Here is a 26,715-nt window from a genome sequence, read left to right on the forward strand (position 1 = left end):
CTTGCAACTCTCTCCTCCGACAGGGTTCCCTGCTTCTGTCTCCAAGGGGAGAAGCACCTGAGCATGTCTGCCAAGAGGGTCCCCCAAAGAAATCCTCTCTGGTGCGGGTGCACAAGGCTCGAGGCCCCCCCCCCCGCTCCTGCGGCTGAGCTGGGTGCGCTCGGCTTGCCAAGGGTTAAAGGAACTGAGCTGCATTCCTAGAGGGAAGGAGAGATGGAAGGGGGGAGCCGGGTCCTCCAGAGCCAGAGCCCCTCCCTCGCTGCCCGGTCCTTCCTGCAAGGCTTTTGTCTCCTCTGCAAGCGCAGCCTGGGGGGCTCCTTCTGCAAGGGGGGGGCAGCTGTCTCCCTGCCCCTTCTGGCCTCGGGTGAGTCTCTCCTCTCTTCTTGCAAAGGGTGCAATGGGGAGAAGGGGGTGCCAGGGATGAAGGGGGCCTGGGGAGACCCCCAAATCACACCCCAGGTTCCTGCCACCCTCCTCTTTGCAGAGACCGAGGTCCCAGGCTTGCAACCCGAGTCTTCCTTGGAGTCCTGCGCGGATTTCCTCTCGGGGGACCATCAGGTCCATTTGCTAGCCGAGGTGGTAGCCGGACGGAAATAATTTTACGTAAAATATAAGCAAAAAATAAAAAGGAAAACCTGACCTATGCAAGAAAGAAAGAAAGTATGTGGGAAGATGGGGGCCAGAGAAGAGAAGGCGCTTCTTGGTGCGGGGCAGAGTCAAGCCTGCGGAACTCCCCGCCCCAGGAGGCCAGGCTGGGACCAGGGCAGGGAGGAGGAGGCGGAGGAGGAGAGGCTCCTGGGGGCTTCATCCTCGAGGGCTGAGCTCTTCTCTCCCCGGAGATGCTGCTGGGTCCCAGTTGCTGGAAGGAAGCGCGGGGGGGGGGGAGAGAGAGGGGGGGGGGCTCTTGCGCCCCAGTCCGGCTGGGGGGCTTCCCATTCAGGCCCCAGTGGGAACGGGGGGGGGAGAGACTCCAGAAGGGGCCCCACTGGCCTGATCCTGCAGGGCTCCTCTCCTGCTCCCATGCTGTGCTCCTCAGTTGGAGTGAAGCTTCCCCACCACCACTTGTGAATCAGACAAGGGAGTTATCGGGACTCCAGGCTGACACTCATGTGCCCATTCAGACATGCAACCACTTCGATGTCCAGAGGATCCTTAGAGACTGAACAGAAAGCCCTGCTGTGATGGAGCTGCAGTCCCTCAGAGACGCCACCAGGGGGCGGGACCCTCTCTCTCTGATTGGCTCCCCAGAGAGGCGGGGGCGGAGCCAGCCCTTTGGGCGGGAAGATGAGAGGCGCCTTTTCGGAGGGAGTTTGGAGGCGGAAGGAAGAAGAAGAAGAAGAAGAAGAAGGAAGAAGAAGAAGAAGAAGAAGAAGAAGAAGAAGAAGAAGAAGAAGAAGAAAGAAGAAGAAGAAGAAGAAGAAGAAGAAGATGATTGAGAGGCTGTGTCTGAGGGAGCAGTGGAGAAGCGGCTCTGGCCTGGGTGGAAGATCCTCCCTGAGGAGAATCTCTGGGGCCAGAAGGAGGAGAGGGGAAGAGGGGCTGAGTCGGGGGGGGGAGAAGTGGCTCTGGCCTGAGGAGAATCTCGGGGGCCAGAAGAAGGAGAGGGGAAGAGGGGCTGAGTCTGAGGGAGAAGTGGCTCTGGCCTGAGGAGAATCTCAGGGGCCAGAAGAAGAAGAGGGGAAGAGGGGCTGAGTCTGAGGGAGAAGTGGCTCTGGCCTGAGGAGAATCTCAGGGGCCAGAAGAAGGAGAGGGGAAGAGGGGCTGAGTCGGGGGGAGAAGTGGCTCTGGCCTGAGGAGAATCTCGGGGGCCAGAAGAAGGAGAGGGGAAGAGGGGCTGAGTCGGGGGGGAGAAGTGGCTCTGGCCTGAGGAGAATCTCGGGGGCCAGAAGGAGGAGAGGGGAAGAGGGGCTGAGTCTGAGGGAGAAGTGGCTCTGGCCTGAGGAGAATCTCAGGGGCCAGAAGAAGGAGAGGGGAAGAGGGGCTGAGTCGGGGGGAGAAGTGGCTCTGGCCTGAGGAGAATCTCGGGGGCCAGAAGAAGGAGAGGGGAAGAGGGGCTGAGTCTGAGGGAGAAGTGGCTCTGGCCTGAGGAGAATCTCGGGGGCCAGAAGAAGGAGAGGGGAAGAGGGGCTGAGTCTGAGGGAGAAGTGGCTCTGGCCTGAGGAGAATCTCGGGGCCAGAAGAAGGAGAGGGGAAGAGGGGCTGAGGAGAGAGGAGAGGGGAAGAGGGGCTGAGTCGAGAGAGGGGGGAAGAGGGGCTGAGTCTGGGGCTCTGAGGAGAATCTCGGGGGCCAGAAGGAGGAGAGGGGAAGAGGGGCTGAGTCTGAGGGAGAAGGGGCTCTGGCCTGAGGAGAATCTCGGGGGCCAGAAGGAGGAGAGGGGAAGAGGGGCTGAGTCGGGGGGAGAAGTGGCTCTGGCCTGAGGAGAATCTCGGGGGCCAGAAGGAGGAGAGGGGAAGAGGGGCTGAGTCGGGGGGAGAAGTGGCTCTGGCCTGAGGAGAATCTTGGGGGCCAGAAGGAGGAGAGGGGAAGAGGGGCTGAGTCTGAGGGAGAAGGGGCTCTGGCCTGAGGAGAATCTCGGGGGCCAGAAGAAGGAGAGGGGAAGAGGGGCTGAGTCGGGGGGAGAAGTGGCTCTGGCCTGAGGAGAATCTCGGGGGCCAGAAGAAGGAGAGGGGAAGAGGGGCTGAGTCTGAGGGAGAAGTGGCTCTGGCCTGAGGAGAATCTCAGGGGCCAGAAGAAGGAGAGGGGAAGAGGGGCTGAGTCTGAGGGAGAAGGGGCTCTGGCCTGAGGAGAATCTCGGGGTCCAGAAGAAGGAGAGGGGAAGAGGGGCTGAGTCTGAGGGAGAAGTGGCTCTGGCCTGAGGAGAATCTCGGGGTCCAGAAGAAGGAGAGGGGAAGAGGGGCTGAGTCTGAGGGAGAAGTGGCTCTGGCCTGAGGAGAATCTCGGGGGCCAGAAGAAGGAGAGGGGAAGAGGGGCTGAGTCTGAGGGAGAAGGGGCTCTGGCCTGAGGAGAATCTCGGGGGCCAGAAGAAGGAGAGGGGAAGAGGGGCTGAGTCTGAGGGAGAAGGGGCTCTGGCCTGAGGAGAATCTCGGGGGCCAGAAGAAGGAGAGGGGAAGAGGGGCTGAGTCTGAGGGAGAAGTGACTCTGGCCTGAGGAGAATCTCTGGGGCCAGAAGAAGGAGCTTGGCAGCTGAGGGAGGAAGAGGGGCTGGAGGGGCCAGGGGGGGGGAAGCCAGGTGGAGTCTCGGGGCCAGGGGGGGGGAAGCCAGGTGGAGTCTCTGGGGGGTCTGAGAGGAAGAAGGGGGCCGAGGGATCCCCTGGGTCTGGCGCCTCAGGAGGGGCATTGCTGAGAGGAGAGAGGGAGGCTGAGGAGAAGGAACCTGGGCTGGTCAAAAGGATGGAACTGCTCCACCTCCATAACTAGGGAAGGAGCGAGAGGGAAGTACCAGAAACTGATCTGAGCATTTTCCCACCTTGTCTAGAAACCGGAACATCAATGTATCTGAAGTGGAACAGCTCATTTGAGCCACTGAAGTTTAAGGAAAGGTGTGCCTGTGCTGCTGTGTTTTAGCCTGTGACATTCCCATATTTAGTTTAATAAGCTAACTTCTACCTGAAAAAACTCATCTCCCAACCCAACTCTGTTTCACAAACCTCTTTTTTGTAAATAAAACTTGTTTGTTCCACTTCTGCCTAAGACCTAAGTTTTCCCTCACAAAGACCCCCCCCCCCCAAGATAGCTTGTGGTAAATTGTAGGAATTTCTGTAACTGGGTCCACTATCTTGAATTGGGGTTACTTGGGGGGTGAGTCCACCACATTTTAATTGGGGTCTGCTACACCTGCTGAGAGGCACGGGAGGTCTCACCATCCAAGGCAGGGAAGGTCCCTGTGGAAAGAGGCAAGGGCTCCCTCAGAAAGAGGCGGATTCTCCTGCCTTGGAGGTTTCTAAACAGATCTTGCATGGCCACCTGTCAAGGGTGATTGAGTTGTGATTTCTGCATGGCAGGGGGTTGGGCTAGATGATCCTTGGGGTCCCATCCAACTCCACAATACTCTGTTTCTACTGAAAGGAAACAAACCCGTGGTGTGGGGAGGGGTGGAATAGGCCACCCCCCAAGTGCTGAGAGCGCTTGGGAGACCCTCTCCCACCAGCCCAAAAGAGCATCTTTAGCAAACTACACGTCCCAGGATTCTTTGGAGGAAGCCATGGCTCTTTAAAGGGGGCTGATCCTGCTCTGAAGATGCTCTCTTTGCTTTCTTGAGGTTCCATATGTATGTTGAAGCTTAATTTTCCACCCCCAGACTTGAGGCTTTATGGTACTGGTCTTCTGGTTGTTAGTCTTATTGCTCTTACCGCTGCTACCAAGGAGCTACTGCTGCTACCCCAAGGAGATTCGCCTGGCGCCTTCCTTGCAAATCTTTAGGCAACAGGGGAAACCTTTTGCACCAGGCATTTGGCTGATCAACATTATATGGCGGTTTAAATGTGTCAGTGGAAAGGGCGGGGGTTATTGGTTTGCTTTGATTTTGTTTGGCCTTTATTATGTATTTTGCATTTTCATTCTGTATTTTTATGTTGTGAACTGCCCTATGGCCTTCAGATGAAGGGCAGTAAACAAAAACAAAAAATAAGTTGATGATGATGATGATGATGATAATAATAATAATAATAATAATAATAATAATAATAATAATAATACATTTACTGGTATTACCCAGGACAGGTTACAACCATTTTAAAATTCATTCTTAAAAAGTTAGAACAAATGACAGTCACAAGAATAGGGGGGGGGGGTCCTGAAAACAAGTTTTGAATGGTGCCTCTGTGGGGAGGGAATTCCCCAACCAAGGAACTGCCCCCAGGATGCCCCCTCTTGAGCCATTTTTCACCCAAACCATGGAGGGTGGTGAAACTAGCAAGGGGGCTCCCTCCGCCAACATCAACCTGAGAACCCAGGAGGGCCTGTAGGGAAGGAAGCGGATCTCCAGATATTTGGAGGCCAAAGTAAACTCCTCATGTGAACATCTTGATTTGGGCCCAGAAAGGAACTGACCAACAAGGCAGCTGTTTTGAAATAGGAATTAAATGTGTTCTCAAGAGTTGTTGTGGGGATTTGGTGGGGAGGGGTAGACCCATGGATGCCACCTGGATCTCCTTGGGGAAAAAAGCAGGATAGAAATGCCATTAATAAATTTAATTCTCCTGACAGTGTTTAAATTTTACAACAGAATAATGTATTTGCTTTGTAGGATTTGCCAGCACTTCTGGTTTGGATGGACAGAACTTGACAGAGGACCAAGCAATTCCTTCTGATCTTTTGGAGACTTTCTGAGAGCACAGATGGATGAACAAGACTCAGCTGGCTCTGGAGCAGGAAGAGGCCATGGCACTGGCACTGGGAGCAGTGGGGGATTCTGGGAAAGCTCCATGCAGAAGATCCTGGGAGAGGAGGACACCCTTCGCTCAGAGGCGCAGAGCCAGCAGTTGAGGCAGTCCTGTCACCAGGAGGCTGAAGGACCCCGAGAAGTTTGCAGCCAACTCTACCGCTTTGACCATCAATGGCTGAAGCCAGAAAGGCACACGAAAGCTGAGATGCTGGACCTGGTGATCTTGGAGCAGTTCCTGGCTGTCCTTCCAGCGGAGATGGAGAGCTGGGTGAGGGAATGTGGAGCAGAGACCAGTTCCCAGGCGGTGGCCCTGGCCGAAGGTTTCCTCCTGAGTCAGGCAGAGGAGAGGAAGCAGGTGAGAGAGACTTTCCTCTGGATGCTCCCAAGGGGCTCCGAGGAGGGAAAACATCTCCAAATGCTCTACTAATGGCCCATCCTTTTTTGGAAAGTATCCAGGGAAAGATATCTGATACCCCTAAAGATTTTGCCTCTGCAAAACTCTCTGTTTGAAATCTTTGTTGCTCTTTCAGGGAAAGGATCTGTTTGCAGAAATGGGTCCTGATTCATCTGAGGCAGAGAGGATTCCATTGGTCGCCAGGAAGTGGCCGCTGGGTAAGGAAGGGGCTTTGATTCTGTTTGCTGCATTCTATGGATTTTGAATCTAACCTGCGGATTCTTTTCAACTTTTAGCGGAAGGCACTTGGGGCCCAGAGAAGGGGAGATGTATTTTTTACACAACTAGAATATGAAATAGGTTGGGACATTGAAGTGGACTCAGCTGGCGAGACATTCATAGAACCCTAAAATTGTAGAGTTGGAAGAGTGACCCCAAGGGACATCTAGTCCAACCATCTGCAATGCCATCGTTCTCAACTAAAGTATCCACAACCAATTAAAACCCTTTGTTGAAAACCTCCGAGAAAGGAGAGTCCACCACCTTCCAAGCGATAAATGAGTTTTTTCTCGGTTTTTTTCACATTCTGTGGATTTTGAAACTAATCTGTGGGTTCTTTTCATCTTTGCCAGAAAGCTATCTCAGGCCAAGACCCCAGAGGAGGGGGCATGTATTCTTGCACTACTAAAATATGAATTGGATAGAAATGCTAAAATGCACTCAGCAGGGGAGACTTTTCTAAGGCCCACCTGCAGTGAGAGACGCACTGCTTCACCTCTGAGAGAAACACCATGCACTCCTGGCTTCACACTTACCTTTGTCTCTTGCAGGTGACAGAAGGGTGCCAGCAAGACCTTCTCATCCTTCTTTCCATGGTGGCAAAGTGCAAGTAGCGGCTGTGGAGCCAGATCAGGTAGGGGGAAATAGTCTTGTGGGCAAAGAGGCTGAGAAGTGGGGCAGCCAGGGGGCCTCTGGACCCAGTGAAGTAGATGATCTTTATGCTGTCTAAGTGGAGGAACTTTTTCTTTTTCTTTTAGGGTTCATTGTGCTTTGAAGATGTCGCTGTTCATTTCACGGAGGAGGAGTGGGCGTTGCTGGATCCTGACCAGAGAGCTCTGCATAAAGACGTCATGGGGGAGAATTGTGGGATTATAGACTCTCTTGGTAAGGCTCCCTGTTGGATCATAATTTCTGTTTTGAAATTCTCCATGAGATGAACCTCCAATATTCAAGAGTGCTACCGGCCACATCTGGGATTCTAACACCCCTACAGCACACCTTGAATGGTGGGCTATCAAATGTTTTGTCTGTGAATACTCTTCCTCGGGTGGTGCTGTGGGTTAAAACCACAGAGCCTAGGACTTGCCGATCAGAAGGTTGGTGGTTCGAATCCCCGTGACGGGATGAGCTCCCATTTCTCAGTCCCTGCTCCTGCCAACCTGGCAGTTCGAAAGCACGTCCAAGTGCAAGTAGATAAATAGGTACCGCTCCGGCGGGAAGGTAAACGGTGTTTCCGTGCGCTGCTCTGGTTCACCAGAAGCGGCTTAGTCATGCTGGCCACATGACCTGGAAGCTGTACGCCAGCTCCCTCGACCAGTAAAGTGAGATGAGCGCCGCAACCCCAGAGTCGGCCACAACTGGACCTAATGGTCAGGGGTCCCTTTATCTTTTACCTTTACTCTTCCTCTAATTCTGCCTTTTTAAGCATGCTTCAGGCTGGTCTGAAGTGGCCAAGCCTTTTAAATGTAGGCTTCAGGGTGGTTAGGGAAACTGAAGTAGCTTCTGTCAGGTATTTTTATTTAATAAAATCCTAGAACTGTTAGTTTGCTTCTGTCCGTTTTTGGTTGACCAAACAGATGACTGACGTTGGAGATGGAGTGGATTCCATGACTGAGCCAAACAAAGTTTGTCCCAGAAAACAGCTAGGCTTTTCAAATCTCAGCTTCCCATAAATATGTCTGTGAATCTAACTCTCTTCCTGTATCACCACTGTGTCCAACCAGTCCATGGCAAACCACCTACAGCGCATCCATGACAGGTGGCTATCCTACCTCTGCTTGAAAACCACCCATGAAGGAGAGCCTACCACTTCCCACTGAAGACATTCCACAGTCGAAAAGCTCTTACTGTCAGAAAGTTCTTCCTAATGTTTAGTCAGAGTCTCCTTTCTTTAATTCATTGGCTTGGATTCTACTTTCTGGAGCAGAAGAAAACAAGCTTGCTTCATCTTTCATATGACAACCCTTTAGATATTTGAAGATGGCTATCATATCTTCTTTCAGTTTTCTCTTTTCCAGGCTAAACATACCTAATCCCCTCAACCATTCCTCACAAGGCTTGGTTTCCAGACTGATCACCTTCTACACACGTTCCAGCTTGTCAACATCCTTCTTAAATTGTGGTGCCAAGAACTGGTGTGGTCTGATCAAGGCAGAATAGAGTGGGTCCATTCCTTCCCTTGATCTGAACACTTGATGCAGCCTAGAATAGCATTAGCATTTTTTGCTACTGCATCACACTTATGCCACGTGGTAAGCTTGTGGTCTGCTAAGAGCCCTAGCACCTTTTCCCATTTACCACTTGCGAGCCAGGTGTTCCCCATCTTGTTTCTGCAGCTCTTATTCCTGCCTAACCAAAGGCACAAATATAAGCTGGCAGTCAAAAAAAAGGCACTGAACCCTGTAGTAAGTCCTCACTTCTAACTCTCTTCAGTTCTCCCTCTACCACAAGTGTTGATTAGCCTTGTTCTGTAATTTGGGATTCTACCTCTTCCTGAGGATCTAATCTGTTCCTATCTTTCTTGTAGGTGGTGATAATTTGGAGATTAAGAACAAAGGGGACAACGCCAAAATCCAGAAAGTGGAAAAGCCACATACATATTTGGAGTTGGCGGAGAGCTCCCATTCCACTTCCCGTAAAAGAAACCCAGTGGGGAAGAAGCCATTTCAGTGCTTGGAATGTGCAAAGAGTTTCAGTCAGAAGGCCAAGCTCACTTCCCATCAAAGAATTCACACAGGGGAGAAACCCTATCAGTGCTTGGAATGTGGAAAGAGGTTCAGCCGGAAGGATAGTTTCACTTCCCATCAAAGGATTCATACAGGGGAAGAACCATATCAGTGCTTGGAATGTGGGAAGAGCTTCAGTCAGAGAGCCCATCTCACTGCCCATCAAAGAATTCATACAGGGGAGAAACCCTATCAGTGTCTGGAATGTGGAAAGAGCTTCACCTGGAAGGTAAATCTCACAGCCCATCAAATAATTCATACAGGGGAGAAACCATATCAGTGCTCAGAATGTGGAAAAAGCTTCAGTGGGAGGACCAATTTTGTTGCTCATCAAAGAATTCATACAGGAGAGAAACCATATCAGTGCTTGGAATGTGGAAAGAGCTTCATCTGGAAGAAAAATTTCACTTACCATCAGAGAATTCATACAGGAGAGAAACCATATCAGTGCTCTGAATGTGGAAAGAGCTTCAGTGTGGGGGCCAATCTCATAGCCCATCAAAGAATTCATACAGGAGAGAAACCATATCAGTGCTTAGAATGTGGAAAGAAGTTCAGTGCAAGGACTAATCTCATGGCCCATCAAAGAATTCATACGGGAGAGAACCCATACCAGTGCTTGGAATGTGGAAAGAAGTTCAGTCGGAAGGAAAGTCTCACTTCCCATGAAATAATTCATACAGGGAAGAAACCATATCAGTGCTCAGAATGTGGAAAGAGCTTCACACAGAAGAAAAGTTTCACTTCCCATCAAAGAATTCATACAGGGGAGAAAGTAAATCAGTGCTTGGAATGTGGAAAGAGCTTCACTGAGAAGCAAAGTCTCACCTTACACCTAAGAATTCATATTGGTGAGAAACCATATCAATGTTTGGAATGTGGAAAGAGGTTCACTCAGAAGGGAAGTCTCACTTTACATCAAAGAATTCACACAGGGGAGAAACCATATAAATGCTTGGTATGTGGAAAGAGTTTCACTCAGAAAGGAGGTCTTACTTCCCATCAAAGAATTCATACAGGGGAGAAACCATATCAGTGCTTGGAATGTGGAGAGGGCTTCACTTACAAGGAAAGTCTTACTTCCCATCAAAGAATTCACACAGGGAAGAAACCATATCAGTGTTTGGAATGTAGAAAGAGCTTCAGTCAAATCTCCTCTCTCAATTCCCATCAAAGAATTCATACGGGGAAGAAACCATATCAGTGCTTTGAATGTGGAAAGAACTTCAATACGAGGGGCCACCTCAGTTCCCATCAAAGAATTCATACAGGGGAGAAACCGTATCAATGCTTGGACTGTGGAAAGAGCTTTACTTGGAAGAGTAATCTCACTTCCCATCAAAGAATTCATACAGGAGAGAAACCGTATCAGTGCTTGGACTGTGGAAAGAGCTTTACCCACAAGGAAAGTCTCACCTCCCATCAAAGAATTCACACAGGGAAGAAACCGTATCAGTGCATTGAAAGTGGAAAGAAATTACCTGGAAGAAAAGTTTCATTTCCTATCAAAGAATTCATATAGAAAGTTTTGATGGAGAAAATAGGGTTTCAAATTGAATGAAAAGTTAAATACTTGGGTATTACTATGACAAAGAGATTCATCAAAGCTTTTATGTCAAGGGAAAAAACCATGAGTCACTGGGAGCCAGTGTGGTGTAGTGGTTAAGAGCGGTAGTCTTGTAATCTGGGGAACCGGGTTCGCGTCTCCGCTCCTCCACATGCAGCTGCTGGGTGACCTTGGGCCGGTCACACTTCTCTGAAGTCTCTCAGCCCCACTCACCTCACAGAGTGTTTGTTGTGGGGGAGGAAGGGAAAGGAGAATGTTAGCCGCTTTGAGACTCCTTAAAAGGGAGTGAAAGGCGGGATATCAAATCCAAACTCTTCTTCTTCTTCAAAATGAAAATATTGCAAGATGAGAATGAAAGGGGAGGATTGGGTTTAGCTGATATGAAATTGGCCTTTGCAGCCCGTTGTTTAGTGTGGATGAAGAAGAGAGTGACATTGAGAAATAAGAGACTTCTGGAATTAGAAGGTCATGATTTAAAAGCATGGATATTTGTGGTATGATAAGGTCAAAGTTAATGTGGATTTCAAAAACTATTTATTGAGACATACCATATTGAGAATTTGCAATAGATATAAACCTAAGTTATATGTGAAGATACCTTTATGGATTTCAGTGCAAGAAGCGTTCATAGAAAAGAGGCAATAGGCAAAGAGAAATGGTTAACTTATCAGGAGTTCAATAACCACTCTAAGAGTCAAGAAGACTGTAAAATTAAAACAAGGGAACAACAAACAAGGGAAGTTTATAGATTCTAGTGGTTTTCTTATTACAACGAACAAAGATTTAAGTTGGATAAAAAGACTTTGGGTACAGAAAAAAGACAGGTTTTGAAATATAGTTGTGTACAGACAAATATGTTATTGTGAAAACATTTGTTGTTGTTTAGTCATTTAGTCGTGTCCGCCGCTTCGTGACCCCCTGGACCAGAGCACGCCAGGCACTCCTGTCTTCCACTGCCTCCCGCAGTTTGGTCAAACTCACGTTGGTAGCTTCGAGAACACTGTCCAACCATCTTGTCCTCTGTCATCCCCTTCTTTTTGTGCCCTCCATCTTTCCCAATATCAGGGAGTCTTCTCTTCTCATGAGGTGGCCAAAGTCTTGGAGCCTCAGTTTCAGGATCTGTCCCTCCAGTGAGCACTCAGGGCTGAGATCCTTCAGAATGGATAGGTTTGATCTTCTTGCAGTCCATGGGACTCTCAAGAGTCTTCTCCAGCACCATAAGCTTTTATTGAAATTTGAAATGCAAGAAGAACAAATTAAAGAATATATCTGAAATAAATAAATAAAAAGTTCAGTAGCCCCTTAGAGACCAACTAAGATTGTTCTGGGTATAAGCTTTTGTGTGCATGCACACTTCTTCAGATACACTGAAACAGAAGTCACCAGACCCTTATATATAGTGGGAGCGTGGGGTAGGGTTTTTCCTCAGAAGGGTAGTAGGAGATGGGTGATTGACTGATTGATGGGTATGGCAAACCGGTTGATGACTGCAATTAGTCCTACAGCAGAAGAATTTCAGAAATAGACTTGGAAGAGAAGTTGCTGAATTACCACTTATTACTAAACTGTAGGGACGTTGGTGGCGCTGTGGGTTAAACCACTGAGCCTAGGGCTTGCCGATCAGAAGGTCGGCGGTTTGAATCCCTGCAACGGGGTGAGGTCCCGTTGCTCGGTCCCTGCTCCTGCCAACCTAGCAGTTCAAAAGCACGTCAAAATGCAAGTAGATAAATACCGTATTTTTCGCTCTATAGGACGCACTGGACCATAGGACGCACCAGACCATGGGGGGGGGATCTCCCCCAATAAAGCAAGATGAGCACCGCAACTCCAGAGTCATCAGCGACTGGACCTAATGTTCAGGGGGTTCCTTTACCCTTTACATTTTACTAAACTGAAAACTATGGAGAGACCTGGTCTGAATAGAGATATTGGATTCTTGTCTCATTACACATGCTAAAGCTATTTTTGGTCATCTGCATACTATCCCTTGCTTTTTCCTATACCCATTGAGTCAATCACCCAACTCCTACTACCCTTCTGAGAAGTACCCCACCCCACGCTCCCACTATATATAAGGGTCTGGTGACTTCTGTTTCAGTGTATATGAAGAAGTGTGCATGCACACGAAAGCTCATACCAAGAACAAACAAAGTTGGTCTCTAAGGTGCTACTGGACAATTTTTTTATTTATTTCGACTGCGTTAGACCAACACAGCTACCGACCTGAATCTTAAAGAATACATGATTACATTTGTGGGGGAAATTGGGTTATATACAGAGGGAACAGTGGGAACATATGTGGACCAAAGAATTACAATATACATTGTGTTATGATTTAAAATAGAATGTGTACAAAATGATGTATCCTTGGCACTTAACTCCTTTGAGGTTATTTAAAATGTATTAAAATGTTCCAAATAATTGTTGCAGGTGTAAAGAACATGAAGGGACATTTCATCATGCTTGGTGGACATGTATAAAAAGCTTTAAAATGATTCAGAGAATTTTGAAGATATTTTCAACTGAAACCAGAATTGTTCCTGTTGGAAGTTAGGGATATACAATTAGGAAAAGACTATGGAACTTTATTTCACTATATGATTACCGCTGTGAGACTTTTATATGTAAAAAGATGGGAAGACTCATTACCTACAATGGAGGAGTGGTTGTTAAAATTACTGGATTTAGCTGAGATGTCAAAAGTTGACATGTTTAATCAGAGAAAAGTCATTGTCAACGTTTACTAAATATTGGAAACTGCAGACTTCTTGCATGATAAAGAAAATGAACTCGTGATATTTTGGTTTGAGGAATCACCCTTCTTGTAACTTGAAGCCATGAGTTTGGGTCCTAGCCTCCAGAGCAGAAGAAAACAAGTTTACATTAATAATAATAATAATAATAATAATAATAATAATAATAATAATAATAATAATTTATTATTTGTACCCCGCCCATCTGGCTGAGTTTCCCCAGCCACATGGGACAACCCTTGAGATTTTTGAAGTTGGTTATCCTATCTCCTCTCCGTCTCCCAGGCTAAACATCCCCAGCTCCTTCAACTGTTCCTCATCAGGCTTGGTTTCCAGATCCTTGATGATCTTGGTCACCCTCTTCTGGATACATTCCAGCGTGTCAATATTCTTCTTAAATTGTGGAGCCCAGAACTGGAGACAGTACTTCAGGTGTGGTCCGACAAAGGCAAAACAGAAAGAACTTACTTCCTTTAATCTGGAAATTCTATTTCTGTTGATGCAGCCTAGGATAGCATCACACTGTTGACTCATATTAAGCTTGTGGTCTACCAAGATCCTTTCCCCATGTACTACTGGCAAGCCAGGTGCTCTTCATCTAATATTTGTGCATCTTTTATTTGGTTATTCATATGCCAGGAAACCCCTGACATGCCTTTCATTTGTCCTTTTGGAAATTCATCTTGTAAGTTTTGGCCCAGTTCTCCAATCTGTTAAGGTCAACTTGAATCCTGATTCTGTTTTCTGCGGCATTAGCTGCCCTCCCACTTTGGTATGTGACAGGAGGTTCTGGGCAAACTGACCTATGCTGCTTAGTGCATAAAGTGTGCATAAACATTTGATTGAGAGCAGACAAGTTATGGCGACCTCTCACTGATGTGGTGTCTGTTCTGCGTCTGTAGTGGCAGTGAGATCTAGCAGGCTGATTTACTGTAAGCTTACCCTTTCTTACAATAAAGCACTAGAACCAAACACTCTGGTGTTTTTGACATCCTCCTTTGGCATACCTGCAGCAAACCACTCCCATGAACCCACCTTTGGGCCAGTGGACAAGGATACGCCCACAGTAAGGCCACTGTTGTTTCCCACTCCTACAATTTTTACCCAGATACTGTCAGTCTGCCTTCCATGCTCCGTGTCACAGAATCATAGAGTTGGAAGAGACCCCAAGGGCCATCGAGTCCAACCCCCTGCCAAGCAGGAAACACCATCAGAGCACTCCTGACATATGGTTGTCAAGCCTCTGCTTAAAGACCTCCAAAGAAGGAGACTCCACCACACTCCTTGGCAGCAAATTCCACTGTCGAACAGCTCTTACTGTCAGGAAGTTCTTCCTAATGTTTAGGTGGAATCTTCTTTCTTGTAGTTTGGATCCATTGCTCCGTGTCCGCTTCTCTGGAGCAGCAGAAAACCACCTTTCTCCCTCCTCTATGTGACATCCTTTTATATATTTGAACATGGCTATCATATCACCCCTTAACCTCCTCTTCTCCAGGCTAAACATCCTTTACGTATAATGCCCCTACTCCTCCCTCCCTATTTGGTCTATTCCTTTTGAACAGGTTATACCCCCCCCCCCAGTTGATACATTCCAGTCATTCATGAGTCTCATCCCGCCAGGTTTCAGAAGGAAGGGGTTGTGGTCTCTGGCTTTTATAAGACTTGGCAATTTCTCTGTCACGTCGTGATTTTTTGCTCCTGGAAGACAGCACACCTCCCAGGACATCCTGTTACCTCTGCACTCTGGCCTCTGTCCCCCTCAGTAGGGAGTCGCCTATCACCACCACACATCCCTTCCTCCTCTGGGGAGTGGCAGGAATCGTTCTGTACGCTGTCTCTTTCACAGCCACCTTGGTGTGAGGTTGGCAGCTGCTGTACTAGCTTCTCTCGTTCTACCCGGACACTGAGGTCCAGCACCGAGGGCCTTCTGGCAGTTCCCTCACTGCGAGAAGCCAAGTTACAGGGAACCAGGCAGAGGGCCTTCTCGGTAGTGGCGCCTTCCCTGTGGAACGCCCTCCCACCAGATGTCAAAGAGAACAACAACTACCAGGCTTTTAGAAGACATCTGAAGGCAGCCCTGTTTAGGGAAGCTTTTAATGTTTGATGAATTATAGTATTTTAATATTCTTTTGGAAGCCGCCCAGAGTGGCTGGGGAAGCCCAGCCAGATGCGCGGGGTATAAAGAATAAATTATTATTATTATTATTATTATTATTATTATTATTATTATTATTATTATTCTCTGGCCCAGAATCGGTGTGTGAGGTGAGGGCATGGAATCGATTTTGCAGCTTCAGTGACGGAGCCTGGCTCCTGACAGTTCTACTTCTGTATTTCACATTTCTCCAGGGGTTCGTCCATTTGCAATAGGCGATCTTCCTCTTCCCTAGGGGCACCCCACCTTGGTGCTGTTCCAGCACAGTCCACTCTGCTCCATTGAGAAATTCCTCATCTTGCCAGGTAGCTCGAAATGTGGATAGGAAGGCCTCACGTTCCTGTGCCTCCTCTTCCAGCGAGGCAACCGGCTTGCATTTGGCTGCAGATGCAGTTTTGAACATTCTTGGGCAGGAAGACAAACATGGCACAGGTGTTGTGGGCCACTTATCAGCTCCCTTGCCATCGATGTCTCTTGGTCCTAAGGACACAGCCTCTCCCTCAAACTCCCCTGGACATGAGCTCCTGGTCACAAGCTCCCAGAGGCTGCAGTCAGCCAAGTAGGACTGCTGCTAGCTACCAACTTCCTCCTTCAGCCTGACTTCCTCTCGGCAGTAGCTCCTCTTCCTCTGATCATGTGCTGTAGGAGAACACACAGCCACACCCGCAAACAGAGAAACAAGAATAGAATCGTGGAACTGTACTCCGCAGAGGAAGCCTGCCTACAGCGACTCCTCAACCGCCTTGCCCAAGCCTGCAGGGAGTTTGGCTTGAAGAAGACCAACATCTCTGATCAGGACATCGCCATCAGCATTGGTGACCACACGCCGGTTCCACCATAACCAGCAGCCTCTCCCATCAAGAGGTGGACAAGTGCATTGGCAAGGCAGCCACAGCTACGACTCACCTCTCCAAAAGGGTACGGGAGAATGTGATGCTGAAGTCCAACACCAAGATGAAGGTCTACCAGGCTTGCGTGCTGAGCATTTATGGAAGTGAGTCGTGGGCAGCTTACACCTGCCAGGAGTGACGTCTCCACACACCTCAATATGTGCTGCATCAGGAGGATTTGGGGTCTCACATGGCAAGACGGAGTCTCAAAGATGTGCTCTCCCAAGCAGCCGACATTCCCAGCATGTTCACCGCTGGGAGGAGCGCAGATTGAAGAAACAACCTGGCGCATCGGCCGCAGCACAACCGGCCGCCTTCCTCTGCCCCGGCTGCAACAAAACATGTCTCTCCTGCACCAGTCTCTGCAGCCACGGCAGGCGCTGCGACTCTCCAAGGGTTTGACTTCACCCCCCCCCAAGGCGCACTCTCCCATTGTCTCCCTAGACGGAACTGTAGCATTGGAAGGGGTTCCCAAGGGTCATCTAGCCCAGCCTCCCTCCCAAAGAGCTGCTTCTATTTTTATTTCAATATAGAAAGCTTTTGCTTGGTCGGAAGGGGCCTCCTCTTCTTGGCTGCGTCCAGACCCCCCCCCCGCTCTTGCAATGGGACGCGCCAAGCCCAGCCCAAGGCGCGCCTGCGCCGAGCGCCGGCCCCGCCCCCCGGCCTCTTCCACTGCTCCGCTCAGCGGGAGGGGGAGTCGGCAGCAACCTCCTCCTCCTCTGGCGCGATTGGTGGCGCCCGGCAGCTGACCCGCCGAGGGCGCCGGGAGGGGCGGGCTCAGTCTGCTGCGTCGGCTCGGCCAGGCAGCAGCTCCAAGCAGGGGCTCCTCGCTCGCTCGCTCTCTCGCTCCCGTCCCTCCGCCGGGCTTTTCACGGGGCCATGGTCTCCCTCCTCTGCTGCGGGCCGAAGATGGCCGCCTGCGGGATCGTGCTCAGCGCCTGGGGCGTCATCATGCTGGTGAGGAGCGAGGCGCGCGTGTGTGCGAACGCCCAGATGCGTGTCGGGGCCGGGGGGGGGGCTGACAGCCCTTGGTGCTTCTTCTCTCCCCCCCCCCAATAACCCACCCGAGTTTGGCCCCCGGCCCTTGACCCGGGGCTGCTTGCACCCAGAGCGGCTGATTCAGACGTGCAAGCGGAACTGCAAGGAGCCCTTTTTTGCGGGGAGGGTGCAATGAAGGGAAGATGGATTTTGGGGGCAAGTTTTTGGGAGCAAGGGCAGAATGTGGGGGGAAGTGATGGGGAGAGGTGCCCCCTCCCACGAATTTAGTAATGAAGCTTATTTTCGGGCGGGGGGGGTGTCTCCCTTGGCCACTGGCAGTCTCCCCCCCCCACTTCCTCCTCCAGCTTCCCCATGAGAGGCTTGGAAAGGGTGACTGTGGCTCAGGCGGGTGTCAGTCACTGGGCGAGGGGGGGCACCAGGGCGAATCCTCCCCCCTCCCCCCAACACGCACACAGCCCGGGGGGAAACCAGGCCTGTCTAAAGAGAGGCATGTTGGGTAAACAGCAGAGGAGGAGGTGGGGGGACGGAGCATGTGCAGAGAGCAGCAGGTAACTGGCCAGAGGGCAGGAATACCTTCAGGGGGGACACCTTTTTAGGGGTGGGACTCCTCTCAGGCAGGGTTCCTTCTGGGAGTTCAGGGTTTTCCTTCATGTGCAGTTGGAAGAACTGGGCGATCTTTTTTGGGGGGGTGGCAGGTGGCAAAGGAGACCCGAGCAAGCAGCTGGCATGTAGTTTGGGGTCTGTTTTTGGAGGGGCTTGCCACCCCACTGCAGAGGGTGCTGGGTTCCTCAGGCTTAGATGGTGCCTGCTGCAAAAGGAGATCTGGGCTGGTTTCTCCTCTCAATTCTGTGGCTTGCTCTTTCTCCCCCTTTTGGGGGGACGGTGGGTCTGGGGCGCTCCCTCGTCCTGAATGGGGCAGCTGTGCCCCTGAAGGACCAGGTGCGCAGCCTGGGAGTCGTTTTGGACTCACAGCTGTCCATGGAGGAGCAGGTCCATTCTGTGTCCAGGGCAGCTGTTTATCAGCTCCACCTGGTACGCAGGATGAGACCCTACCTGCCTGCCTGTGTACTGTCTGGCCAGAGTGGTGCATGCTCTGGTTATCTCCCACTTGGACTACTGCAATGTGCTCTACGTGGGGCTACCTTTGAAGGTGACCCAGAAACTACAACTAATCCAGAATATGGCAGCTGGACTGGTGACTGGGAGCGGCCGCCGAGACTACATAACCCCAGTCTTGAAAGACCTGCATTGGCTCCCAGTCCATTTCCAAGCACAATTCGAAGTGTTGGTGCTGACCTTTAAAGCCCTAAACGGCCTCAAAGGCCCAGTAGACCTGAAGGAGCGTCTCCACCCCCATCATTCTGCCCAGACACTGAGGTCCAGCTCCGAGGGCCTTCTGGCGGTTCCCTCCCTGCGAGAAGCGAGGTTACAGGGAACCAGGCAGAGGGCCTTCTTGGTGGTGGCACCCGCCCTGTGGAACGCCCTCCCACCAGATGTCAAGGAAATAAAGAACTACCTGACTTCTAGGAGACATCTGAAGGCAGCCCTGTTTAGGGAAGTTTTTAATGTTTGATGTTTTATCGTGTTTTTAATATTCTGTTGGGAGCTGCCCAGAGTGGCTGGGGAGGCCCAGCCAGATGGGCGGGGCATAAATGAATGAATGTATGTAATGAGAATTACTAGTACTACAACTACTGTAGGGGGGTGGCCACTGTGGCTCCCCCTGCCCTCCACTCCCCGGAGAGACCACCCCTGTTTCTCCTCTGCTTTTTTAGGTGTTGCTGGGCATCTTCTTCAATGTCCACTCAGCAGTCCTTATTGAGGACGTTCCCACCAACGAAGATGACTTCACGTGAGTAGGGCAGGGTGGGGTCCTTCTTTTCCTGTGGGGTGGTGGGCAGCAGCCTTGCGGCTGGCAAGGGGGGAGGATCAGCCAGGAAGGAGAACTTGTTCCCATCTCCCACCCACCTACCCACACCTGGTGGGTGCCAAACATACAACCCCCCCGCCACTGCCTTGGGTTAGCTGCTGCTCCAGGAGAGAAAGGGGGTTGTGAAGTGGGATTCTGGAGGAACTGTGGGGCAGGGCTGGGTGTGTGTGTGTGTCCTGGGGGAGCTGGGAACCTGACCACCCTCTTCCTCTCTCTCTGCCCCCCCAGAGGTGGTCCAGACAAGATTTACGCCCTGTATGAGCAAGTCAGCTACAACTGCTTCATCGCGGCCGGCCTCTACGTCCTCCTGGGGGGCTTCTCCTTCTGCCAAGTGCGCCTCAACAAACGGAAGGAGTACATGGTCCGCTAATGGCGCCCCCCCACGCCCAGCCCCCAGGCTCCAGCCTCCTGCCAGTGGGGACGGCCCGCCCTCTCCTTCTGCCTCTGATATTTATTCCCTCTTTGGACACTGGGGCCCTGCTTTGGGGTTCCTCAGCCCTCGTTCTCCACGCAACGGATCCTCTGGTCGCCCCAAGTCCAGGGTCTGGCGGCTGGGGAAGGGGGCTGGTGGGTGGGGAGAGAGGGGGGAATATTTCCTTTTAAATCATATATATATATATCCGTGTGTGTTTGTGCGGGTAAAGTGCAGTTTCCCAACTTGGTCTGGAGCACCTAGTTTACGAAAGGGACATATCCAGGGCTGCTCTTGGCTGCTGCACCTTCTCTCTCCCCCCCTGCCCCCCCAGTGCATCACATGGCCCAGTTCTGCCTGCCAACGCCCTCCCTGCGATGGCCTCTGCTCGCCATCAAAGACCAGCAAGGGCTGGTTTCGGCTGGCAGAACCTCTGTGCCGGGGTTGTTCTGTAAATAGCACAAGGCGCACCCCCCGCAGTATGTGTACAGTGAAAACAGCCCCCACCTCTTCTTTTCCACGTCTCTGTTGTCTCTTTAACCGGGGAGGTTAGCTTGAAAGAGCCAGCCCATTCCAGTTCCAGTCCCGTTTGTGTCTCGATCCTAGAACTTGGGTGTTTCTTCCCCAGTGTTTGTTGTGCAGACGTTGACTCTCTTCTTGTAGGACTAAGGCGTGGTCAGGCAACTTGCCCTAGTCTCTGCCCCTGTTGCCAACAGCCCCCCCCCACCAGCTGGCTAATGAGGCTGCAAGCTCAGTTGCCCTTTCATGCTTGACTTGGAGACTTGGCCTGGAAGTGGCTGCTCAGAGCTGCAGATTTGAGAGTGGAATGCTTGTATGCTATACGACGGGGTGTCCCCTGAGCAACTCCCTCAATCAGGATGTGGTGTTGGGAGGGAGGGGCTCTGGGTTGGGGTGCAGTGGGGGGGGGATCTGGTTGTGCATCCAGGGGACTAACGTGTTGAAAGCTGTCCTCCTCTCTCTCCGTTTGGTCACCTGTGCAATAAACAGCATTTGATCTGTGTGGGCTGCTTTGCTTTTCTGTTCCTCTTCCTCGGTGCCCCCCCCCATTTTGGGGAAGTGGGGGCATTGGCCAAGACTGCTAGTCCTGCCATTCTCTGTACTTGGCTTTCAGGGAGAGAGGGAAGCCTGTGGTGCTATGAAAACACCAGAAGGTCCCTGGCTGCTGGGTCAGGCCAACGGGGACCTATTGACCTCACAGTGGCCAAATACCCCAAAGGTCTTAGGAATGAAGATAGACTGTCTCTGGACCTGGAGGTTCCATAAGGACACCAGAAGATCCTGGCTCCCGGATGAGGCCGAAGGTCCAGCTCTTGTCCTCACAGTGGACGGCCAGGGGCCCCAGAGGCAATAAGCCCACAGGGAGGCATCTGAGTGCAACAGCAACTCACCCCACATGTTCCCCAGGAACTTTTACTCAGAGGCATTCACTGCCCAGATAGCGGAGGCAGAACATGGCTTTCGTGGCCGTTCACCATGTATTGCCGCCTTCTGCCTCAGTTTGTTTGACGTTGCTGGTTGCTTCCACACAGAAGCAAGTTTGTGCTTCGTTGTGAATCTAGCAAAACGTTGGGGCAGGAAAGGCTCACAGGAGGCTCCAGTTAATAAGAAGCTGTCAAAAATACAATAACCCATCAATCCCAATTTAAACCATTCATGTGGGGCCCTCTTGGCAAGAGGATGCCAAGACTCAAAGGCAGAAAGGGCAGGAAGCTCTCTGGACCACTGAGTCATGGGCGGGGGGAAGAGTTTGTGCCCACCACACACCTCAAAGTCTCCAGTCTCCGTTGGTGCTGCCCACCTGTAAATGTTGCTGGCAGCCTTCTGTCCCGGGAGGCGATGGCGGAGTCTGCCTCTGGGGTGGTGAAGTGAAGGAAGCCCTGCCTTCTGGCACACTTGTGCAGCCTGTATCTTCCCTTCCTATCACACTCTGGGATTGGTCCAGCAGTAGAGCATGAAACTCATTTCTATAGAGATATAATTTTTATTGAAACTTTTCAGCGTAGGATGCAATAAAAACCAATCTAATATTTTTTAAAAAAAACATAAGAGGGGGAAAAGAAAAAAAGAAAGTGGGAAGAAAGAAGAAACTGCAGAGGCCTTAACCCTCCGTGGATCTTCGCCCTTCTCTCGCTCGCACCAAAGGGGCTGCGCCCTCGCAGCTCTCACCGGGGAGCCTCCCCTTCTCTCCCCCCCCCGAAGATGTTCCCCTCCCTGCCTCCTGCGAAGGGTCCTTCCTCGGCCTCCCATCGCCTGCCTCACCAGCCCAGAGCGGGGGCATCGCTCAGTCTCAGGCTTGGGGGCTCCAACCCCGTGTGGGGCTAGAAGACCCTGGGGGTCCCCCCCCCCGCCAACTCTGCGCCTCTCGCTCCCGGGCTGGACCTCGCAGCTGGACTGCCTCTGGGCCTGGAGGTTCGGCGGAGGCCAGGCGACCCCCTTCCCTCGTGAAGGCCTGTCTCGGGGCAGGGAGTTCCGCAGGCGGGGGAGAAACAGTCACATGACTCTTGCTTCCTCGGGGCGGGTGTCACGTGCCTCCGCGAACAGGGAGAGGCCGGGCAGCGGCGCCCATAGAGCCTCGGCTCCTCCTCGGGCTAGAGGGCCCTATTATTCCCGCCAGAACGAGGCCGAAGTCCCGCCCCTTCCTCCGAGGCCTTGCTCCCCATTGGCAGCGCCAGGAGGGGGGGGGAAGGAGCGCGAGGCCTAGAAGGGCGAAGAGGAAGCGCGGTCGCCATGGAGACGGGCGAGGGCGGGAGCATAGAGTGTCGGCGAGGGGAGGCAGCAGAGCGGCCGGTCTCCTTCCCGGAGCAGCGGAGGCGGCGGCGGGGGCGCCATGACGTCCGCCTCCACCAAGGTACCCGCGGAGGGGAGGGGGGGGGAGCGCCGCCGCCAAGGATTCTGGGAGGGGGGAGGGTGCCTCTGAGCATGGGCCGAGTGCCGCGCGGCGGGAGGAGGAGGAGGAGGAGGGCAGAGCTCGCTCCCTCCCTCCCGGGGCTGCTTCGCCCTTCTTCGGCTCGGGGCCTCTTCCGCCTCCCCGAGGGTCCCGCCCGAGACCCCGCAGCTTCGGCTCAAGGGATGGGGAGCCCCACTTCCCGCACTGCGGCGGGTTGGGCTGGATGACCCCTGGGGGTCCCAGGCAGCTCAGGGCAGAATGGAGGGCCCCGGTTGCAAGAGGGGACACCCCTGGGACACCCATCCTGGCTCCCCCTTCAAAGTGCTGGCTTGGAGCTATAAAGCCTTAAAGAGGTCGGGACCCCCAAGGGCCGCCTCTCTCCCTCCCCGGACCCCGAGATCCTCCTCCTTCTTCGCCTTCCTGTCCCCTGAGAGAGCCAGAACGGGGCCTTTTCTGCAGTGGCTCCCCGTTGGCGGAAGACTTGCCTGCCGCCTCCTTGATCTACCTTTCAGCACCAGGAAGAAAGCATTCCTCTTCTCACGGGCCTTTGGCCTTCTAAAAGGGTTTGGGGTTATCTGCAGTTTTTCTAGAAAAAGAGGCCCCAGAGCTCACCACAAGCTTCTCCCTTGTTCTCATGACAATGGCGCCACCTGAGAGGGGCCTGAGCGGAGATCCAGCCAGAAAAAAGTCCTGGGTTATTGTTTGGTTTTCCCTAAAGCTATTTATTTTGTGTTCTGATGTTGCAAACAGCCCTGCGATCTGCAGACGAAGGGTGGTATACAAATTAAATAAATGAACGAACAAACAAGCAAATAAATAAATAAATAAATAACATACTCTGTGCATGCTCAGAGGCACCCAAAGAAGCAGGTGTGGTGGGTTGTGTGGGGGGTGTTCTGCATGCGCCCCCTCTCCTCCAGCCCCTTATTTCCACAAGGAAAAATACAGTGGTGCCCTGCAAGACGAATGCCTCGCAAGACAGAAAACTTGCTAGACGAAAGAGTTTTCCGTTTTGGAGGTACTTCGCAAAACGAATTTCCTATGGGCTTGCTTCGCAAGAAGAAAATGTCTTGCGAGTTCCTGCGGGTTTTTTTTCCCTCCCCCCCTTTTTCTAAGCTGCTAAGCCGCTTATCAGCTGATCCGCCAATGGGCTTGCTTCGCAAGACGAAAAAACTGCTAGACGAAGAGAATCACAGAATGGATTCTTTTCGTCTTGCGAGGCACCACTGTACCTTTGGTGGAGGGCAAGAGGGCCCTCAGCAAGGGGGCTTTGCAGCTGCCCACCCCCTGCCCACCCTTTCTCCCCTCTGCCTTCTTCAACCAACTTCTCTCCCCTCCACAGGTGGGCGAGATCTTCTCTGCCGCTGGCGCCGCCTTCACCAAGCTGGGCGAGCTGACCATGCAGTTGCACCCCGTGGCTGACTCCTCGCCAGCCGGGTGAGCCCCAAGGAGGGAGGGAGGGGCTTCTGTGGTCTCAGTCAGGGGGCCGCCCATCTCTTCCAAGGGGTGGGGGCAAGGTGGGGTGCATGCTCCACAGGCTGCACCCAGAGGGGTCCCTCGGCTCCCTTGCACCTTGGCAAGGAAATGCGCCCTCACCATGGACCGGAAACTCAAAAAGGCTGCATTTTGTCAGCTTTTGTGCTCTTCATAGCGCGCAGGTGAGCTGGTGGGTTCCTAGCCACTCTGAGCCACAGCGGAGAGCAGTGGTTTTTAATAATCATAAATAGGGCGGCTAACACCAGTAAAATTACAGTAAAAACATAATAGGGGAAAAAAACCAATTTAAAATACAGGTTAAAATACAGTCTCATTTTAAAAGTAGCCCATAGATCAAGACCATAAGGGTCAGACTGAGTCCAAACCAAAGGCCAGGCGGAACAGCTCCATCTTGCAGGCCTTGCGGAAAGATGTCAAGTCCCACAGGGCCCTGGTCTCTTGGGACAGAGCGGGGCCAGTACTGAAAAGGCCCTGGCCCTAGTTTTTGCACTAACCCCTAGGTGTGCCCCCCTCTGAGCACTAAAATCATCACATAGCTGGGGACGACCTTTTTCCATGTGCCCAACTGATGTGCTTCTGCACGGGCCTGTGATTCTATCTATACTATATGCATAAATTGCAAGTTGCCATATAAAGGGCTCTGAAGGTAGATCTAGGTGTGTGTAGTATAGAACAGTATTAAATATATCTTATATATTGTATTAAGAACATGCAGATAACTGCATGGCCTAGCACCAGTTCTGGGGTCCCAAGTGCCATAGAAACGCAGTTGGGCCCCTCTGCGGACCCCACCCACCACCCAAACCCTCCCACCCATAGGTTCTCCCGCTGCAGGGGGGGGGGATCAAGAGGTTGCAGGCCCTTTTTTGCATTTTGGGGGTGGGAATGTTGCTTGAAGGGCATCCCTGGCAGCAGAAGGGGCGGGAGGAGGAGCAGGTAGCAGCGGTGCAAGAATCCTGACCCCCCACTCCCCACTGTCCCCCCCCCCCAGGGCCAAATGGACCGATGCGGAGATCTCCCTGCTCCGGGCCTCCGTCCAGCGCTTTGGAGACGACCTTAACCGCATCAGTGCTCTCATCAAAGACCGGACTGTGTAAGGGCTGTTGGGGGGCGGGGGGGGGGTCCTTGCACAGCTCTAGAGAGGCCGCTCCACAGGGCAGCGTAGGAAGCAGGGGCTGGACGCATCAAGCTTCTTTATTTCCCTTTTGCATCCTGCTCCTGCTCTCTTCACGGCAGCCCTTTGAGGCAGGCCAGGCCCAGGAGCCCAGGCTTTGGAAGGGGGGTGTCTGGCTCTCTACCCACTGCCCCGCGCTCCTGTTGAGGGAACCTGACCTCTTCTCCCTCCTCTCCCCCCGACTCCCAGGGCCCAGCTGAAAGGGGCGGCCAAGCGGAAGGTCTATGAGGACAGCGGGCTGCCCCTCCCCTCGGAGTCCCCCAAGAAGGGGGCCCGCAAGGGGCAGCCACAAGGCCCCCCCTCCACCCAGGGGGCGGGCAGCCACCCCGACCCTTCGGCTCCCCCTGCGAAGAAGCAGAAGGCGTCTGGTGAGTGGGACCTGGGGGGGGGCTTTCTCTCTCTCTCTCTCTGTCTTGGGGGGCGGTCTCTGTCTGTACCAGGAGCAGGGGTCTGCATGCGCACCCCCCCATTAAACAGGGTCTCCCCCCCCCTTCCGACAGACGTGACCCTCAGCGCTTTGAACGACTCTGACGCCCACAGCGACCTGGTGGACATTGAAGGCTTGGGAGACGCCCCCCCTGCCAAGAAGCTGAACTTCGACCAGGGTAAAGACTCGGGGGTCCCGAGTGGGTGCTGGGGGGCCCTTCCCTCCCTCTCTTTCTCTCCCCCCCATGGGGAATTGGCTCCTCACACCTTCTTTGTGGGGTTTGGTTGGTGGGCTGTGTGAGAGGTGCTGGGTGCAAAATGTCCCCGGGTTAGGGGGCTGGGCTCCCCCCGCTGGATGGGGCAGGGGCCTTATGGGTGGATTGGACTGTGCCCCCCCCCCCGTTCCCCCCTCCCTCCAGCTCCCTGGTCCTTTCTCTCTCTCTTTCTAGACAGCCTGAATCTGGACTCTGGACTCCTCATGACCCCTGGCACAGACCTGCCCCTCCTCTCCCGCTGACGGACCGCTTGCCCCTGCCCTCCGGTGGGGGGCTCTCTCCCCGCCCCCCCCGATCTCGTGGCCCCCCATGTAAGCACTGCCACTCCAGGCCAAGGATTGGTCCTCCACCTCTGGTCCTGCCTCTGGGAAGGGGGGGTATCAATCTCAGCTGCTCAACCTCCTCCTGGATCTTTGCCCCCCCCCCAGTGGGGAGAGGAGAGGTTGAGGAGTTGGGGGGCTGCCCCCTTCTTCCCCACCTGGGCGTTCTAACGCTCCACTCCTCACCTGTCTGCCATGATGGATGCGGCTGCCCTCATTCCCTGCTGACCCACGGAGACCCCCTTGACTCCCTCGCTGCGCCCCATGGGGCAGGACTCCTCTGCAAACGGGGGGGGGGGCTCTCCTTAGCTTCACCCCCCCCCAGTGTGGTTTTGTCCTTTTGTATGATGATGATGGTAGCAATAAAAGCCTCCTGCCTCCCTCCTGGGTCTCCTGTCTCTTTGAGCATCCCGTCTTGCGCCCGAGGCCTCTGGAGACAGCAGCACCAGGGATTGGGGGGGGCACTGATGACACACAGACCTCCCCCCCCCCAGCAATTTGGGACCCAGGGGCTGAGAGGGGGCGGCCTGGCAGGTGCGGAGGGAGAGTCCTCTGGTGGGAGAATGTCATTGTTCTGTATGGGACAATGACAATAAAGATACTGTCTTGTATTGAGAATGTGAGCA

The 26,715-nt window shown here is 52.6% G+C and overlaps 3 protein-coding genes across 7 annotated transcripts; all 3 read left to right on the plus strand.

The window, feature by feature from the left end:
• The first annotated feature begins 100 nt into the window (after positions 1 to 100).
• LOC309517935 (uncharacterized protein) lies at positions 101 to 13,228 on the plus strand. 3 transcript variants are annotated; one of them, XM_082197601.1, is made up of 7 exons: positions 101 to 364; positions 5,247 to 5,739; positions 5,915 to 5,996; positions 6,609 to 6,691; positions 6,816 to 6,942; positions 8,585 to 10,418; positions 10,675 to 13,228. In XM_082197601.1, exons 2-6 carry the CDS (start codon positions 5,338 to 5,340, stop codon positions 10,303 to 10,305), a joined length of 2,415 nt encoding a protein of 804 aa, XP_082053727.1. In that variant the 5' UTR covers positions 101 to 364; positions 5,247 to 5,337; the 3' UTR covers positions 10,306 to 10,418; positions 10,675 to 13,228. The 3 variants fall into 3 exon arrangements, with proteins under 3 accessions (XP_082053727.1, XP_082053729.1, XP_082053728.1); XM_082197603.1 differs by having other exon boundaries at positions 5,921 to 5,996; XM_082197602.1 differs by lacking the exon at positions 101 to 364 and adding an exon at positions 3,347 to 3,540.
• A 3,708-nt stretch (positions 13,229 to 16,936) lies between these two features.
• Positions 16,937 to 20,510, plus strand: RNASEK (ribonuclease K). The gene is made up of 3 exons (XM_082194586.1): positions 16,937 to 17,105; positions 18,923 to 18,999; positions 19,306 to 20,510. The coding sequence occupies exons 1-3, from the start codon at positions 17,028 to 17,030 to the stop codon at positions 19,445 to 19,447; spliced, it is 297 nt and encodes a 98-aa protein (XP_082050712.1). The 5' UTR covers positions 16,937 to 17,027; the 3' UTR covers positions 19,448 to 20,510.
• Positions 20,511 to 22,227: 1,717 nt separating this feature from the next.
• BACC1 (BPTF associated chromatin complex component 1) lies at positions 22,228 to 26,472 on the plus strand. 3 transcript variants are annotated; one of them, XM_082197929.1, is made up of 6 exons: positions 22,228 to 22,358; positions 23,740 to 23,834; positions 24,886 to 24,987; positions 25,258 to 25,436; positions 25,569 to 25,673; positions 25,944 to 26,472. In XM_082197929.1, the coding sequence occupies exons 1-6, from the start codon at positions 22,338 to 22,340 to the stop codon at positions 26,009 to 26,011; spliced, it is 570 nt and encodes a 189-aa protein (XP_082054055.1). In that variant the 5' UTR covers positions 22,228 to 22,337; the 3' UTR covers positions 26,012 to 26,472. The 3 variants fall into 3 exon arrangements, with proteins under 3 accessions (XP_082054055.1, XP_082054056.1, XP_082054057.1); XM_082197930.1 differs by having other exon boundaries at positions 25,948 to 26,472; XM_082197931.1 differs by lacking the exon at positions 24,886 to 24,987.
• The last annotated feature ends 243 nt before the right edge of the window (positions 26,473 to 26,715 follow it).

The sequence above is a fragment of the Podarcis vaucheri genome, assembly GCF_965113315.1.
Source record: "Podarcis vaucheri genome assembly, chromosome: 13".
In the NCBI taxonomy this organism is placed as follows: Eukaryota; Metazoa; Chordata; class Lepidosauria; order Squamata; family Lacertidae; genus Podarcis; species Podarcis vaucheri.